Source organism: Emys orbicularis, chromosome 3 (genome assembly GCF_028017835.1).
Source record: "Emys orbicularis isolate rEmyOrb1 chromosome 3, rEmyOrb1.hap1, whole genome shotgun sequence".
Taxonomy (NCBI): domain Eukaryota; kingdom Metazoa; phylum Chordata; order Testudines; family Emydidae; genus Emys; species Emys orbicularis.
In genome coordinates this window covers 213,983,336-214,001,266 of record NC_088685.1, presented here as the reverse complement: position 1 = coordinate 214,001,266, position 17,931 = coordinate 213,983,336, and the positions used below count along the sequence as shown (strand labels likewise).

At 59.5% G+C, this 17,931-nt stretch overlaps 1 protein-coding gene across 2 annotated transcripts; it reads left to right on the top strand.

Moving 5' to 3' along the window:
• The first annotated feature begins 3,280 nt into the window (after window positions 1–3,280).
• LOC135875893 (heme-binding protein 1-like) lies at window positions 3,281–15,673 on the top strand. 2 transcript variants are annotated; one of them, XM_065400964.1, is made up of 6 exons: window positions 3,281–3,339; window positions 7,172–7,338; window positions 9,526–9,611; window positions 14,173–14,299; window positions 14,406–14,568; window positions 14,711–15,673. In XM_065400964.1, the coding sequence occupies exons 2-6, from the start codon at window positions 7,191–7,193 to the stop codon at window positions 14,883–14,885; spliced, it is 699 nt and encodes a 232-aa protein (XP_065257036.1). In that variant the 5' UTR covers window positions 3,281–3,339; window positions 7,172–7,190; the 3' UTR covers window positions 14,886–15,673. The 2 variants fall into 2 exon arrangements, with proteins under 2 accessions (XP_065257036.1, XP_065257035.1); XM_065400963.1 differs by having other exon boundaries at window positions 14,385–14,568.
• Window positions 15,674–17,931: the final 2,258 nt, after the last annotated feature.

The window sequence follows — 17,931 nt, the reverse complement described above, 5'->3', positions numbered from 1 at the left end:
TTCTCCTCGCTGGATTAGTTCCCTGTGACGCTCCTCACGGTTCTCTCTAGTTCTGACTAACCTCGCTGTGCTGCCAACTCTCCTGATTCTACTGCAAGTCTTACGGTGGTTTTTACAAAGCTCTGACTCCTGAATCATGGGCGCAGAGGAGCGGCTCAGCTTCCTTTGTTCAAAAGAGGAAGTCCGCTGGCCCTTGTGGCTGTGGAAAAGCTCGACAATGGGACCTAACGGCTCAAAACCTAAAGCCTGAATGTGACCTAAAGGCTCAGAGACCAGAAGGCAAATACAAAGAACCCCCATTGGTTACTTTCAAAATCTCATGATTTTTAAGCCGCTCTTGGGCCTGACTCATGAGTTTTGATCATTTGGGGCTGGCAACACTGGCTCAGCCACTCTCATGCTGACATCGTTACCCCAACGAGCACCACTGCCAGGCTCTAATTAGCATGGCCAGGCCACACCTTCGGGGAGGCTCACCCCAGGCCATGCTAGTGATGGGTCTGTCCCGTGGCCAGCCTTGCTCAGGGGTGCAGGTTAGATGAGGCTGGCCTCGACTCAGGTTTTCCCAGGAGCACCCGTTGCTGTGGTAGCTGCCCTGGGGCTCCGTTCATGCGCCAGCTGGAGGATGGGGGCGGGACAATGGGATGGGGGAGGGACAGGAGGATGGGGGAGGGACAGGAGGATGGGGCGGGACAATGGGATGGGGGAGGGACAGGAGGATGGGGGCGGGACAGGAGGATGGGGCGGGACAATGGGATGGGGGAGGGACAGGAGGATGGGGGCAGGACAGGAGGATGGGGCGGGACAATGGGATGGGGGCGGGACAGGAGGATGGGGCGGGACAGGAGGATGGGGGAGGGACAGGAGGATGGGGGGCGGGACAATGGGATGGGGGAGGGACAGGAGGATGGGGGAGGGACAGGAGGATGGGGGCGGGACAATGGGATGGGGCGGGACAGGAGGATGGGGTGGGACATGGGGATGGGGGCGGGACAATGGGATGGGGCGGGACAGGAGGATGGGGTGGGACATGGGGATGGGGGCGGGACAATGGGATGGGGGCGGGACAGGAGGATGGGGGAGGGACAGGAGGATGGGGCGGGACAATGGGATGGGGGCGGGACAGGAGGATGGGGCGGGACAATGGGATGGGGGTGGGACAGGAGGATGGGGGAGGGACAGGAGGATGGGGCGGGACAGGGGGATGGGGCGGGACAATGGGATGGGGGCGGGACAGGAGGATGGGGCGGGACAATGGGATGGGGGCGGGACAGGAGGATGGGGGAGGGACAGGAGGATGGGGGCGGGACAATGGGATGGGGGCGGGACAGGAGGATGGGGGCGGGACAATGGGATGGGGGCGGGACAGGAGGATGGGGGGGGAGAGGAGGATGGGGGCGGGACAATGGGATGGGGGCGGGACAGGAGGATGGGGGCGGGACAATGGGATGGGGGCGGGACAGGAGGATGGGGTGGGACATGGGGATGGGGGCGGGACAATGGGATGGGGTGGGACATGGGGATGGGGGCGGGACAGGAGGATGGGGCGGGACAGGGGGATGGGGTGGGACATGGGGATGGGGGCGGGACAATGGGATGGGGGCGGGACAGGAGGATGGGGGCGGGACAATGGGATGGGGGCGGGACAGGAGGATGGGGGGGGACAATGGGATGGGGGCGGGACAGGAGGATGGGGGCGGGACAATGGGATGGGGGCGGGACAGGAGGATGGGGGGGGACAGGAGGATGGGGGCGGGACAATGGGATGGGGGCGGGACAGGAGGATGGGGGCGGGACAATGGGATGGGGGCGGGACAGGAGGATGGGGTGGGACATGGGGATGGGGGCGGGACAATGGGATGGGGGCGGGACAGGAGGATGGGGGCGGGACAGGAGGATGGGGGCGGGACATGGGGATGGGGGCGGGACAATGGGATGGGGGCGGGACAGGAGGATGGGGGCGGGACAATGGGATGGGGCGGGACAATGGGATGGGGGCGGGACAGGAGGATGGGGGAGGGACAGGAGGATGGGGCGGGACAATGGGATGGGGGCGGGACAGGGGGATGGGGGCGGGACAATGGGATGGGGGCGGGACAGGAGGATGGGGGAGGGACAGGAGGATGGGGCGGGACAATGGGATGGGGGCGGGACAGGAGGATGGGGGAGGGACAGGAGGATGGGGCGGGACAATGGGATGGGGGAGGGACAGGAGGATGGGGCGGGACAGGGGGATGGGGGCGGGACAATGGGATGGGGGCGGGACAGGAGGATGGGGGAGGGACAGGAGGATGGGGCGGGACAATGGGATGGGGGCGGGACAGGGGGATGGGGGAGGGACAGGAGGATGGGGCGGGACAATGGGATGGGGGCGGGACAGGGGGATGGGGGCGGGACAATGGGATGGGGGCGGGACAGGAGGATGGGGGAGGGACAGGAGGATGGGGCGGGACAGGGGGATGGGGGCGGGACAATGGGATGGGGGTGGGACATGGGGATGGGGGCGGGACAATGGGATGGGGGCGGGACAGGGGGATGGGGGCGGGACAGGAGGATGGGGTGGGACATGGGGATGGGGGCGGGACAATGGGATGGGGGCGGGACATGGGGATGGGGGCGGGACAGGAGGATGGGGTGGGACATGGGGATGGGGGCGGGACAATGGGATGGGGGCGGGACAGGGGGATGGGGGCGGGACAATGGGATGGGGGCGGGACAGGGGGATGGGGGCGGGACAATGGGATGGGGTGGGACATGGGGATGGGGGCGGGACAATGGGATGGGGTGGGACATGGGGATGGGGGCGGGACAATGGGATGGGGTGGGACATGGGGATGGGGGCGGGACAGGAGGATGGGGCGGGACAGGGGGATGGGGAGCGGGCATCGACAGGGACATGGGCCAGGGGCTGGAGCCGCCTGACTAGCTGGATACAAATCCACTGTCCCCGCCCCAGCAGGAGACTTTAGTTTTGGGCCCCGCCCCTCAGTCCCTCCCCTGTCATAGGCCACGCCCCCTGTCACAGACCCCCCGCCCCTCTGATACACAGGCCCCATCCCTGCCAGAGGCCGCGCCTCTCGGCTATACAGCTCCTCCCTCTCCGTTGATGGCCCCGCCCACTGCCACACGCCCCGCCCCTCTGGCCCGCAGCCCCCCGTACCGATCCCGTCGGGTGTGGGCGGGGCCGGAAGTATCCGTTTCGCTTCCGGGTCACTGCGTCACAGGTCCACCTTCCCGTTATGAGGGTTACGTCAGGACGCAGGAATCGTCACCGGATTTCCGGGCCGGTGACCCCGGGTCGGAGAAGTTCCGGGCCGGGCGCGGAGCAGGAACTGCCAGGTAACGGCCCCCCCCAGCCGGGTCCTGCCCGGCCCTCCAGCCGTCCCTGGGACTCGTGACCTGTGACCCCTGACCTCAGCGCCCCGGACTCCTGGGTCCCCGGCGCCCAGCGCTGCCTGTGGGGCTGGGGGGCAGCGGGGGGAGAAGGGCTCAGATGCTCCCCTGCCCAGGCGGGATCGGCCTGCGGAACTCCCCGCTGCAGCGCGCCGCGGCCGGCAATAGGGAGTCCGGCGGCTGGGCCGTTTACACTGACAAGGCGCGAATCCGGAGTCCTCTCCCCCCCCCCCCCGTGCCGGGGCCTCTCCTGCCGTCGCCTTGTGAAGAACTTTCTCAGTCCTCGGAAGCCTCCGGGCCTGGCCGCTGCCCGGGGCTGGGGCTGAAGCCACCGAACGGAGCCGGGAGCCGGTTTCATCAACTGAAGCCGCCCGGCCGCGGCCACGTAATGCTACAAATACAGACAGACACAGACACACCGACACCCCACCCCCCCAGCATACAAATGCCTCCCAGGGAAGGTTTGACCAGTGTCATCCCGTCCCTAGGAGCCGGACTGCGGACTGACTGGCAGGCCCCTGGCTGGGAGAGTTGATCCCTGCGCTCAGACAGATGAGGAGGAAACCCACACAGCTGTGCAGTGCCCTTGGCTTGCCCGGTCGCTGCCCTGGGGGCATGGCAGCCTAGATGCTCTCCCCGGAGATGGCAGTTCTGTATCTGGAACCAAAAAAACGAGGAGTCCTTGTGGCACCCTAGAGACTAACAAATTTATTTGAGCATAAGCTTTCGTGGGCTAGAACCCACTTCATCAGATGCATGAAGTGAAAAATACAGGAGCAGGTATAAATACATGAAAGGATGTGGGTGCTTTACCCAGTGTTAGGTCAGTCTAATGAGATAAATCAATTAACAGCAGGATACCAAGGGAGGAGAAATACCTTTTGAAGTGGTTGGTGAGTGGCCCATTACAGACAGTTGACAAGAAGGTGTGAGTAACAGTAGGAGGAAATTTAGCATTGGGGAAATTAAGTTTAGGTTTTGTAATGACCCAATCACTCCCAGTCTTTATTCAGGCCTAATCTGATGGTATCTAGTTTGCAAATTAATTCCAGTTCTGCAGCTTCACATTGGAGTCTGTTTTTGAAGTTTTTTTGTTGAAGAATTGCCACTTTGAGGACTGTTACTGAGTGACCAGAGCGGTTGAAGTGTTCTCCTACTGGTTTTTGAAAGTTATGATTCCTGACGTCAGATTTGTGTCCATTTATTCTGTTGCAGAGGGACTGTCCGGTTTGGCCAATGTACATGGCAGAGGGGCATTGCTGGCACATGATGGCATATATCATGTTCAGTTCAGGATGGTCTCAGGTCATCTTACAGAGATGGTTGCTTAATACAAGTAATTCAGTGTTGCCTTGGGCTGTTTGTTTAAAAGGGGTTGGCCTTTAAAACCTGTTCCTATGATTTGATTAGGCCAAATGTCTAAATATTTACAGTTTGTTTCCGGATCAGCTGCATTGAGTCCCAATCCCAGCTCACTGAGGGGAGTGGGAGCCAGGAGATCAAGACTGCCTGTGTGAGCTTGGGCCAGCCACTCTGTCTCAGCGTCCCACCTGTTAAATGGGGCGCCAGCCTCTGCCCCACAGGAGAATGGGGAAGGTAAACCTAATGTTTGTGAAGCGCTCCGATACTTCTGTGCTGGAGATGCAGTAGTCGCTTGTTGGCAGCAACACTTTGCAAGAGCACCAACCGCTTACCTGCAACGTTTCCCCTGGGAATACTTTCCCTGCTGTGAATTGTCCACTCGGTAACAGCAACGTAGCCGCTGCATTAGAGCAACATTTATGACATTGTGATGTCACATCCTCCGCTTATTTGCATCATTTTTTTGGTGGCAAACCCAGACAAATGCCAAGCAATTTCTCACCGAAAGAAAAAGTACAGATTATCCACGACTGCGGCGCTCTGGGGGCTCCGCAAAGCCAAGTTGCAGCCAAGTGGGAGTTGCCCAGGTTGGCTGTATGTGGAATGTGGAAGCAGAAGGATAAGCACGAAGACGGACAGTCAAATAGCAGCTGGAAGCGTGGGCATGAAGGGAAACGCGGCTGCTGTCGACTACTCTCGTTATATGGTTCAAGGAGAAGATGGCGCAGGGAGGACTACCTGCTGGACCCGCAATCGAGGATAAACCCCTTCAGCTTGCTGCTTCCCTGGGGTTGAATGAGCTTAAGGCAAGTGACAGTCGGTTTACCAGATGGAAGAAATGCTTCAATGTTGCTTACAAAAACGGGCATGGTGAGAAACAGCCAGCGGACAAACCAGCAGGGCCAGTGTGAAAAACTTCCTCACATTTTCCAAGCTGATGTCTACAATGCTGACTAAACGGGACTTTATTTCAAAGGGCTCTGACAGAGGACAGGTTGAAAAAAACGAAAAGCTAGGAGGAGGGAAAGCTTTAAAGGACACAGGGGAACTGTGCTCGTCGGTGCCAACGTGGATGGGAGTGACCCCCCTGAACAATGTTCCCCTTCCAGTCAACATGGAAAAAGAGGACTTAGCAGCTGCGGGGGATGAGGATTTGCTCCCGTTCGGAGAGCTGCCCGATGAGGAATTACTGAGCTGCAGCTGCTGCCAGGCCAGAGATACAAGCTGATGTTGATGAAACATATTCTAATCCAGGGAGTGAGGACGAGCGATTTTGATGAAGTTCCACGTCCGACAAACGCCGAGCGGTTGAAGGCTTTGCACACGCTCTGGCACTTTTCCCGGGTAGCAGGACTTGGTGACAGGGTCTGCAGGACGTGGAGTCCCGTCTTCGAAACAAAACTGGGTTTGTTAATTTGCTTCTGCTTCTTCTCAATGTTCTTTCAGCCGAAGTGAGTGAATTTGTCCGTGCTTAATTAATGTACAAGTTGATCCTCACTGTATAAATAGAAAACACTGTGGTGTGGAATAATACTTTTAGGTTGGTTGGTTATTTATTTATTTGCTTAGCAGATGTCCTTATCAGTGACCTACAATGTGTACAAAGTATCCCAGTTAAGTGCGAGTACAAAAAATGTTTACAAGAGCAAAAGGCTGTTTGTCATGGTTGATGTTTGATCTTAAAACAAAAATAAAACTTGATACTTTTATAACATTAACTCAGTATTGCTTTCTTGATACACTATGATAGGCAACATGAAGGACAGGAGGTGTACTACAGTATTACTGTAGCAGCAATAATAAAAATACATCGCATTGTTACAATGATAGATGTAGTGTGTACTGTAGCTGTTTTACAGATCAGCAAAAGCAGGCTGCCTTTGGTCAGATGCCACTCCCCATAACAGCACCAGCTGCTTAGAAGCAACATAGCAAAAGGACACCAATAAGTTGCTGCTAACAAGTGTTTACTGTACAAGTATCTAAGCAGCTATAAGCTCAGGACTTCTGGGTTCTGATCACAGCTCCGGGGCTCTTAATAATCCCAAGGGCTGTGTCAATGTGGTGACCTTAGTTCACCCTCCTCCTGGTGTCCCTACCAGCCAGGAAGTCACTGGCGCTGTCTGCACCATTTCTACTCCCCCACCTGAGTCACACCTGTCTTTGCTGACTCTCCAATCTGGTCCTCAGTTTCTCAAGTGACTCTTCTTCAGGGACTGAATGGAGGGGGTAGGGAGGAGAACAGAGCAGTGTTTGAGCTTCATCCCTGGCTCTACCAGGCCCTGCCCCCTCGCTTCACCCCAGACTTGTTTGTATTGGCATGTACCACTCCAAGCCTGCAGGGCTGCCCCCCCTCTTCCTGTGGGCTCTCAGGGTTGCACTAAACGCTCTGCTTTTTTCTTTTCTCCCCCTGCAGCAGGAATTGTGGCGTTGGCATGGCTCGCATTACCCTGGAGGACCTCAATGGATTGGACGATGAGTCCCTTGATGAAGATGAGGAGCCAATGGATGGGGAAGAACAGAACAGGCTGTTCTCTCATTGGGAAACAGTGGCCAGCACCCATCAAGTGACTCTTCCTCAAGGTGAGAGCAAGGCTGGGTTCCTTCCCCACCCCCACAATTAGAAATTCCAACGCCTTGGCGGAGGTGGAGCCTTCTCCACCTGCAGCCTCTGTGTGGCCCATTCCTGGCTGCTCCACTGGGAGGAGCTGACCCTCCAAGGGCAGTGCTCCAAGCCCAGTGGCCCAGGAAGTATGACACTAGCAGTTCCTTTATCGGGCTTAGCAACGTTGACAGGGTTTCTATGGCCCGAGAGACTAGCATGCATGCAAGGAGCTGAGTCAGGTCCTTCGTTTCAGCAGGTCTAGAACCTGGGGCTCTGGGAGCCCTAAGTCTCGGATGCTCCCTTGTCACCACCAAGGGAGACAGATGAAGCAGTACCTCCCTAATCTTGGCAGGTCAGGCCCCCCAGGAAGTCCTATCGGATGCCCAAGGCCTGGGTCGCCCAGTTGGCTTGCACCCATTATTTCAGCCAGGAAGTGACCCGGGGTGGGTTGTCCAAGCAGCTGTTACGAACCGGGATGTGGGCGGTCTTGGCTCATGGTCTGAGCATGAGTCAAGCCAAGAGTCAGCATTGGAGTCGGCTCAGAGCTGGAGCCAGTGGTCAGGAGTGATGGTGTAGGGACAGGAACCAGAGAAGAGGCGAGGTTCGGGCATAGAGCAGCACGAAGGCAGGACCTGGGAGCAGGGACGGAGGCGAGACAGGGAGCAGAGCAGGCACAGGGCTGGATGCAGATTGAAGGAGACAGGTAAGGAGCGGGGTCCGAGCAACTGTGTAAAGTCTCTCTTGCTGGTGCAGCGGATCCCGTTCCTTGCCTGTCTCCTGCGATCGGCATCCGTCCTGCTCCCATCCTGTTCCAGGTTCCTGCCTCACTCTAGCTTCGTTCCTGATCCTTGTGCCATCTCTGGTCCTGCCCCTACACCTTGCTTCTGTCCCTTGGCCTGACTCTGCGTTGGTGACGTCGACTGTTACTGGCTTCCAGGCGCCGTCCCACAATGCCCCACACTGACAGGCCAATCGCCGCAAGCGCTCCGGGTGAGGGTGCACACCACTGACACAAGGAGCGAAGTGTAGACCTGCATGAGCACTGTAATTACTGTGGCGGCTGTATGTCCATGGAAGTTAGGTCGACTTAATTTTGTAGCATAGATATACCCTGAGGGTGAGTCAGAGCTGAGCGTGCGGCGTCTCCCACAAGAGCCCCTCAAGGAAATGATTCAGTCCTCTGCCTTCCACGCAGTGGGGAGAGCAGGGGCCGGAGCAGACCTGTTCAGCTGATTCCTATTAAACCACTGGCTCCTTGGAGAAAGAAGTGACACAGCCTGCCCAGTAACCCCTCAGCAAACAGACGCTTGGGGCCCAATTCAGAGGGGCCCATGTCCGTCACTCACATATGGAGGGGACGGCAGGGCCAATAGAGTGTGAAGGCACCCTGCCCACATGTGCTTTATCAACCTGCCTTCCCGCCAGGTAACTCTCTGCTTGCTGAGCATGTGCCCACTGACCTCTGGCTTTGACCGTTGAGCTCTGGTTAGTACAGCCAGTGTAACAGCCGTTCTAAGACGTAAGAATAAAGGCAAAACCAGCTGTCGGACTCTTGATCTGAAACGCGCTTCTGTGCCACGGAGCATGGTCGTGGACCATGGAGGGGAGCACTCTGCTAATGCTGTGCCTGGCTACAGCTACGATACGCAGAGCAGTGATAGCTGGGCCCTGTTGGCCCAACGGTCTCGCATTACAGTGGCAGATCGTGCTGACTGTGCTAGGCGCTCTGCAGACCGATCTGGAGCCAGGATTCCTTCCCCAAAGGGCTGCCAGTCTAAACAGCCCAGGGGGGCGCATGCCCCAGGAGCAGCTGCAGCAGGCTAGTCCTGTATGTCGGCGATAGTCATTCCTCCGGGTACGCCCTTCTCGGGGCGGGAGAGCCCTAGGAAGCACCTCTGAGCAGGTGTGTTTTTCAGAAGCGCCTGGATCCAGCATGGGGTTACCACAGAACGGTGCGAGGGGGCGAGCAAGCTGCGCTGCTACGGGAACAGGCCGGCCCGTTTCCTGGGCTGGGGATGTCCCCAGTCGCAGCCAGGGTGCAGCACGGGGACACTTCCCAGTATTTGGTATTTGGGCTGCGTGGTCCCTGATGCTCTGAACTGTGCGTTTCTCCCTGCCCTGCTCGCCGTCCGGGCCCGTTTTCTCCTGTCTGTTTGGTTTTGCAGAGATGGCGGGTCCCATCGTGCAGATGACGCAGCACAGCCAGGTGCGTGAGCCGGTGCCCTATGTCACCCTGCTGCAGCATGAGAAGGTGAGGACCCTTCTTCTGGGCACAGGCAGATTTCACACCCGCAGCCCGTGTCCTGGGAAGTGTGCGGGGCCCTGTGTCTCTGTACAGTGGGTCCCCGGCCTTGCAAACAAGCACAGCCCAGATCTTGTCCCTGCCCTGGTCCTGCGCCCTCGTCTCCAGCCCAGGCCCCCCAGGATTCATAATGCCCCACTAGTGCTTTGCTTCAATCCAATTGGGGGATCTCACCCCGAGCGACGTCAGCGATCCCCACCCAGGCGCTGGTGTGGACAGCTCTCGCCTCTTGCAGAGGTGGAGTTACCATGGCGACGGCAGAGCTCTCTTCACCAGACGTGCACAGCCCTGCCCGTCTGTCATGTAGCCCTGCCCGTCGTGTACCCTAACGATGCCCGATCACAGAGTGAGAGAAGGTTCCTGCTCTGCAGAGCTCCAGGTCTAACGGAAGCCAAGACGTAGCAAGTGTGCGAACAGACAGGAAGAGGGGGAGGGAGATGCTGCGAACGGGGTAAGATCATCCTGTAACCTAGGCTGCTGGGGCGGGACTGGAGGAGCCCAGCTCAGGTAAGGGCACCTTGGCATTCACTCCCTGGCCCATTGGGTCACCTGGTGTTTTAGCCTCTGCCTCTTCCTGTCTCTCTCTGGTGTATGCGAGGGGTGTGTTCTTCACACGTTCCCCCTGCTCCGGGTAGAGTCTCTCCAGTCCTGCGGCGCCTGGTGTCCCGCTGGCCTGAGTCCCCTGAGCACGGCTGCAGGAATTCTCTTCCTTTCCATGCCCCAGCTCCGGCCGTCTGGCACATGCCCAGGGTCACTTCATTCCTGTTACTCCTGCCCAAAGACGACAGGCCCACCCTCCTCCTCCCCCCATCCTCTTATTGTTCACTAGCATCGTATGGGGAGTGTTGGGCAAGCCACCCAGCCCTGTTCTAGCCCCAGTAGGTGCTCACTCTGCTCCCCTCGTCCTCAGAGACCCCTCCAGCAACCTGCTGACCTCCAGCATTGCCTCTATGCCCGCCTGGGCTTCTCTTTCCGGCTCCTCCCCTCTGCTCCACGCAGGAGAGTGCTGCGTAGTCTCTAGAAGTCAGTGTCGCTTCTGGGGCTTTCCTGTGTGGGTTGCTTGCTAGCTTCCTGACTCCCGCGGAGAGCCCTGGCCTTCAGGCCAGCCAGCCTGCCCTCCCTCCCCCCAGAGCAGGGCTCTGCAAGGGGAGCAGTGGCCCCAGCCACCCTCCAGCTCCTTATGACCACTGAGGGCGCAGCAGGCTTGACCACTGAGGGCGCAGCAGGCTGGGATCATGCTCTGTCCTTGGTGCTTCCCTGCTGGTGTCCTGTTGGGCTGGCCTGATTTGGGGTCCGTCAGCTTCTCCAGCCCTGCAGAGGTGGGAAGGCTGCCTAAGCCCTTGCTGATCAGGGGGGCTGTTTAGGCCTAGTAACTAGGTCCTAGCTTGTGTAAGTCCAGCAGCACGTGTAGAGCCACTAGCCCCAGCGGCTCCATGCCTTGCAAGTGTGCACCAAGGCCCCCAGACTTGCCGGGGTCACGAGTCAGTGCCAGGGGTCTGGCACCATGGAGAACCCCTAGTTAGAGTGGCCCTGGGCTCGACCCACGGGGCACTGAGGACCTGCAGAGGAGCCAGCACTGCTGACTGCTTCAGTTAACCCCCCCCCCTCAGCCGTACTCTCCTGGACAGAGTTCTGATCTCTTCCTCGCCCCTGGGTGGGGAGCCTCTTCCAGGCCCCGCAGCTCGCAGCCAGGCATGCTCCATCGATAACCGAGGCGAGGGGGAACATCTGCTGGCCTGCAGTGTGACAGTAACCATCGCAAGTGTAAAGAGAACACCAAGAGCTTCACCCTACAGACACATCCGTGCCCTACTGCCCTTCTCTGGCTTCATTCCGGAGCCCTCACACCCCGTCAGGTGTCACCATGGCTGTTGGCAGGGTCCTCCCGAGCACCCTCCCGTGGCCTGAGGTCACTCTTCAGTGGCCTGGCTCAGTTACTTCTTAAAGAAACTCCACCCAGGCTTTTCTATCCACTAATGCCCCTTCACTGAGGTCTCGTGAGGTGACATTAACAAGTAAACGCCAAGTCTTCCTCCTCCCCCCCCCCCCCCCCCCCAGCCTTACGCTAGGCACAGCGCCTCTGCCCTGGGTGCTGTCTGCTGCTGGAGAAGATGCCAGGCCTGGCCTGCCTGCTTGGCCTCCTCCCCAACAGAAAACCTCAGCTGGAAGGGTTCTTCTATGAGCCACATGCCCAAGCTTGCCAGCTGGGGGTTCTCCCTTCCCCCTGCTCTTTATAGGGGGAATCGGCTGATCCTCGCTCACCTGTGCCACCTAGAGTTGGCTGACTCCAGGCCTCTGCCTCTGAATGGGGCAAGGCCCCCTCTTCCAGCAGTCCTGCCTCAGTGCCCCTGCCCATAGGCCCAAGGGAACCCAGCAGGAGTTAACCCTTTCAAGAGTTCCATTGGCATAAGTGGCACTGTGACCCCAGAACCCCTCTGGCCTGACCGAGTCAGGGGCCAAGGGCCTGGCACTGTTAAGTCTGGAGATCCAAACGCCAAGGTGATTCTGTGCCCAGTGTAAGTAGCGTTAAAGTCTGTCCACATCAACCAAGTGCGGTGCCAATGGCCATGCCCCATCAGCTGGCAGAAGTTGCTAACCAGAGTGGCACAGTGCCCACCATGAGCAGCACTGGGATCTCTAGGGCACTGGCGCCCAAAGCTGACCTAGAGCGCTCCTCGTTCCAGCAGGTCTCTCTAGTCCTCGTGCAGGCCAGCTGCACGGTCGAGCCCTTGCTGGTCGCCGAGTGCCCCACACAGCTGACAGACCCTGCACTGCCTCCTCACACAAGGTGGAATCCTGCCGTTCTCCCACACTGAGTCCGGGCCCAGGGTTCCAGGCCTGACTGGGTTCGGGTCCTGCCAGCCTTCCCGGGGCGGGGCTGTGACCAGCAGTGTGTGTTCCCCACAGCAGGACCGGAGCCTCCCCAGGGAAAAGGGCCATCACCCAATGAGTGTCTGTGTGCAGATCTCCTTACCTGCCTTATCCCCGAGGTTCACTCTGCCCCCCAGCAGCCCCTGCTTCCCTCCCCTGGTCTGTTCTTTGACCACCCCAAAGCTCTTTGGTTCAGTTTCTATTACTTGTGCAGAAGCCCTAGCCAGAGTGGGCGTGGGCCCCTGGCCCCTCCAGGCCGGCTAGCTGCCAAGGAGCCAGCACTGCTGAGCTTTAAGTGCCCGGCTCTGCGTGGTTCGGCTGAGCCCAGTGCTGTTGAGTGCTAATTGATTCTCGCCATTCTGGCTGTATAGCGGGATGGGCTTTGAGTTCTCTACCGCGTTTCCTAGTGACCGTACTGACCCTCAGCCTAGCGCTTCTGAGGCAGGTTTTACCCTCGACCAGGATCTGCTCCACCTGGGTCCTGTTCTGGAAGGTCCATCTGACTCCTGTAGCTCTCTGCGCTCCTGACCTCCTGCTGCAGCTAGCATCTGTTTCTGAGCCAGGAAGGGGGTGCCAGTGGCTCTGGCTTGGGGTGGGCAGCTTGTCACAGTGCCCAGGCTAGCTGCACCTCTCCCAGCACCTGGTCTCTCCAGGTGGCGGCCGGCTGCCCTCTCCCTCTGGTCGGGGAAACGTTGGTTTCTCTCTCACACGGGGCTGACACCCAGCACTGAATCAACGGTGGGCACCGTAGCAGGTCTGACTGAGCATGGTCCTGCAGGTCATTCCCTCCAGTGGGAACTAGTGAGCAGCAGCTCCCTGAAAGCACTTCCGAGCAAACTGATCCTAAACACTGAAGCATGTGGCCTGCAGCACTGGTTCTTCCCAGCCCTGCCAGGCCCAGCCTGCTGCCTGCTCACCACAGCCTTCCCTCCACAAGGGGGGCTCCTCTGGCGCTCGGTTCCCTGCCGGGCAAGTCGATGTTTGCAGCACCTTGGAGATGAGACCAGGATCTGTGAAGCTGCCAGCTGCCCCATTGGCTTTCCAGTGTGTGCCTTGGCAGTGTGAGCTGGGAAGCCATTGAGTGGGGTCACCTCTTCCTGGCCCCTGGCGTGAAGGCCAGCAGTGGGCTTGACCGGTGTTGTGTCCCCCCCGCAGTGCAGCCAGGGGGAAGCTGAGGCTGCAGTGTATCTAGGAAAAGCTGCTGGAGGCAGCTGAATGCCAAGGGTGTCCTGTATCACAGGGTCCCTCCTATAGCTTCTCCTGTCTGTATGGACCAGGGACTGGAAATGGGGAGGAAGCCCAGTGCAGCATGCAGAGCGTGTGTCCAGGTAACTTTTACACCCCAGATTACCCCCTAGCCTGACCCCTGACAAGCCCCGTGTCCTCCAGCAGCGGGACTTCTCAGCTTTAAGGGCCATGCTCCTGGGTGTGCCACTCCGTTGCTTGCATTTGGCCACACGCGGCTGGGATGTGTCCCCCATCTTTTTGCCAACAGTACTAGCGGCCAGAGGAGCTTTCTGCCCCTGCCTGGCAACTGGCCGTGGGGGGTGGGCAGTGACCGTAGGGGTGGGGTGTTGTCAGCAGGCAGCCTCGTGCCCTGTTCTGGGCTCTGACCGGCTTGTCTCCCTGCCTGTCTCAGTGTGAGGAGCGGCTGTACCCAGCGGGGAAATGGGCCTGCGTCACCAAGGGGGAGCCGATGTACGAACAGAGCATCTCCATGGGCTTCATGAAACTCATGCGCTACATCTGCAAGGAGAACTCCACAGGTGTGTGCTGGCAGGTGAGGGGCGGGGGACTGGCTCCGCCCCTCGGGCGCCCTCTCACTGCCCGCCTGTGCCTGCCTCCCTGCAGGCCGCTACCTGGGCATGACAGTGCCTGTGGTGAATGAGATCCGCCTGAGTGAGGAGGGCACCGAGTTGCTGCGGGACGTCACCACTACCTATTACCTCCCAGGGGAGTTCCAGCCCGACCCCCCTCTCCCCACGGACCCCGACATCCGCATTGTGGAGAGACAGCCGCTCCGCGTCCTGACCAGGTGAGCCCCTGCCATTGCTGCCGGCCGGGGGAACAGCCCCAAGGGGGGAGGAAACGTCTCGGAGGGGAGGTGGCGCACTGGGGGCAGGGGAGCTTGCCAGCTGACTGTTCTCCGCTGGCTGTGGCCACTCCCTTTGTTCCAGGGTTTTCTACGGGGTGACGACGGAGGAGACGATCCTCCGGGAGATCCGCCTTCTCTGGGAGCTGCTGGGCTCCACAGACACCGTGCTGCGGGAAAGCTACATGGTGGCTGCCTACGAGAACCCCAGCGTCCCTCAGCGGCGCAATGAGCTGTGGTTCATCCGGCGGGCAGAATGAGTGCAGCGCAGCCCCGTGCTGGCCCCGCTTTCGATGGCAGTTCTGGCTGAAGGAGATGAATGCACAGCCTGATGCACTGGGCGCCGTAGAGCTGCGCTGGACCCGAAGAGGAGACCTGCTCCACGCCCAGCCCCGGGAAAACCAGCATGTGCCAAATGGCTGGCTGGGGTCCATCTCACGCCTGCAGGGGGCAGTGTGCCATTGTGCACTGAGTGTGGCTGGGCACATGGGGGCGGGCTGGCCAGGCCGGGTGCTTGTGCCAGGGTGCCGGCCTGGGCTCGAGGTGTCAGGCCTGACTTGAGTTTGCAGTGCTGGGCCAGGCACCTGTGTGTGGCTGTGGTTGAAAGAGGTCTCTTGGGCGATGGCTGGGGTGGCACTTCCTGGGGCACTGAGCATTCCTCCGTGTCTTGCCTGCTGAAGGAGGGTGTGTGCTGCAGCCGGTGGGGGGCCCTTGCCCTGCTCAGAGCAGGGCTCTGTGTGTGCATGCCCAGGAACAGAGACTGGTGGTGCCCGCAAGCAAAGCTGGGATCCTGTAGGACTCTCCTTCGTATCTGCCCAGCCGCGTGCCCGTGGCGGGCAGCCCCTTCGTGTTGGTCAGCGCCCGCCGCGCTGCTGCTGAGCCGGTGGCCACCAGGTGTTAGTCCGGCCCTCGGCCCTGGGCTGAGCAGAGAGGGGCAGCAGCGGGGTCACTGTGTGTTGTGTTGTGCATTGATTGGTTGGTTTCACACTCATACGTGCTGCTGGGGGAGGCTGGCAGCGCGAACCTGAAATAAATCCAGCTCAAACCACTGTGTGTGGCAGCTGATTGGCTGGGGGCGGCCACGCTGGGCCCAGACAAGGGCCTGGGCAGCTTCTTGACCCCTCGTGGACACAGTGCACCTGACGCTGGGCTCCATGGCCCTGTTAGCTGGGCCCTGCCCAGGTTCTGATCCCACGCCCCCGCCGGAGCCAGCTGCTAGTACTGACGCCAGCCTGGCACAGCCTGCCGCTTGCTCCTGAGCGCAGGGGGTCACCGTAGCTGTTGCTAAGGATGGGCCTGGCTGGTCCCACCAGCTTCAGAGACCTCCTGGACTATGGCTGGAGGGACTGGGTGGACCCCACAGCCTTCAGCCAGTGTGTGGGGCTGTCCAGCCCATGCGTCCCCTGCCCTGTGCTCCAAGAGGTGAGGTCAGCCTGAGCTCTTGCTTGCCTTGAGCAGGCTTGGTGGGAGGGTGCTCGCTGCCTGCTCCTTGTCCTTGGCGTCCCTGCCCCAGGAGCCTCCCCGCTAACCCTGACACACCACCTGAGCTGGCCACATGACATCCAGCTGTACGGCACATGCAGCAGGGGCTTAGTGGGAGTCAAAATCGGGACTTACTGCCAGGATGAGTTGGCTGAATTCAGCGGAAGGGCTAGATGCACGGGAAACCAGCCAGTGCCCCACGGCGCCCGGGGGGCCCGGACAGGACATGAGGAGCTCAGTCTGTTGGCTAACCGAAGAGACGGTTACGGGTGACTTGATCACAGTCTGTAAGTACCTGCATCGGGACCAGAGCGCTGAGCAGGGTTTATATGAGTTGAAGCTAGGCCCATTCAGATGTTTGAGAGCAGGGAAGAACTTCCCACCGGGATCCGTTGGGGGGCGGGAGGATTCACCATCAGCCTGGGCTGTTTCTCTAAAACTCTGCTCTAGTTCAGGCAGGAGTTCAGCTCGGGAAGGCCGATGGCGGACCCCAGTGGGCCCGTCTGGCCCTGGGATCCATGAGCCTGGTCCGGAGCCAATGCGGAGAATCTCGTGGGGTGGAGCCTCCCTGCTCCCACAGGCACTGGAAGGGGGCCCCAGCTCTTGCGAGGCTGAGATAGGCAAGCACATGGTCAATATGTCAGTCTGGAATGACTTCTCCCTGCAGCCGGTAGCTGTCCAAGTGTCACGCCAAAGGCTCTCCGTACTAGTCTGCCTGCATTGTGCTGTACGCTGGCCGTGTATCGTATGTACAGACTCACTCGGTTTGCAAGTCAAGCACTCAGAAGTGAGGAAATGCCAGTATTAAGTTCCCTGTGCACCCTTAACTCGGCCCCTTTGGGCACCTGCATGACAGTCTTTACTTGCATGCTCATGTGCTGTCTTTTCCACAGGGCTTTGTCCCCTTCAGTGCACAGGATGGATGGGTGGCACTCACCTAACGAGCAGCCAGTCTCATTGTGCCCTGTGTGACCCGGCCACTATTCAACCCCTGCGCTGAAGCCAGAATGATTCATTTCCTTATGAGCTTTTCTAGGATGCTCATCACTGAAACACAGCAATTCCATTCTGTGGAATCGTACTGACCCCCCATGGGTCACCAGCAGGGCTTGGACCCTTTAGATCCACCCCACTGACCTCGGCCACTTGAGCTAACAGTCACTGCTAGCAGTAGTAGGTTGTCATCCTCCATGCGGACCAGCACTAGGGGGGGATTAGACCACTTTTTTGCTGGTGGGTTTCACAGACACTTGCTGACAGCAGAGGACTGGTGAGACTCAAGGATTAGGAGGGGAGTGGTCTCTAGTGAGCACAGCTTGTACCTGTTCCACCCACCCTCACCCCAAAGCCTGGCTCCTGCCCCATCCCCTTCCTGCTCTTCCTTCTTCCACAGCCTAAGTTCATTGGCCCAGCTGGTCCTAGTCTCCCTCTCCTGGCTTGCTGGCCAGTTCCCAGTTGCCCCCGTAAGAGGCTGGCTCACCCCTTATAGGCTGGAGGGCTGGGGCTAGCCTACTAGGATTACAGACAAAGGTCGCCTGCGTTGAATCAGGGACTGCCCTTCAACAGGCGGCAGGTGGCTGCAATGGAGGGGGCTGGGGCAGATGAGGAAGGGCTCTTGCAGGGTGGACCCTGGGATCAGGGGAGTTGTCCCAGGCCAAGCAGGGGCGAGACTGCAAAGGCCCCAGGCATGAAGGACCAGGAAGGGGAAGAGAAACCATGTGCGGACTTAGGACCTGATACTGGTATTTTGAGGGCTATTGGCAGTGTGGCTTGTATTACTAAATCCACGCCCGAAGGAGGAGTATTTTTGACCAAGAAAAAATC

Bases quoted from the DNA above. Each gene is read 5' to 3' on its own strand.
- LOC135875893 (XM_065400963.1), top strand. From the start codon at position 7,191: ATGGCTCGCATTACCCTGGAGGACCTCAATGGATTGGACGATGAGTCC. The intron at 9,612-14,172 runs GTGAGGACCCTT...TGCCTGTCTCAG, and splicing joins CCCTGCTGCAGCATGAGAAG to TGTGAGGAGCGGCTGTACCC. The intron at 14,300-14,384 runs GTGTGTGCTGGC...GCCTCCCTGCAG, and splicing joins CTGCAAGGAGAACTCCACAG to GCCGCTACCTGGGCATGACA.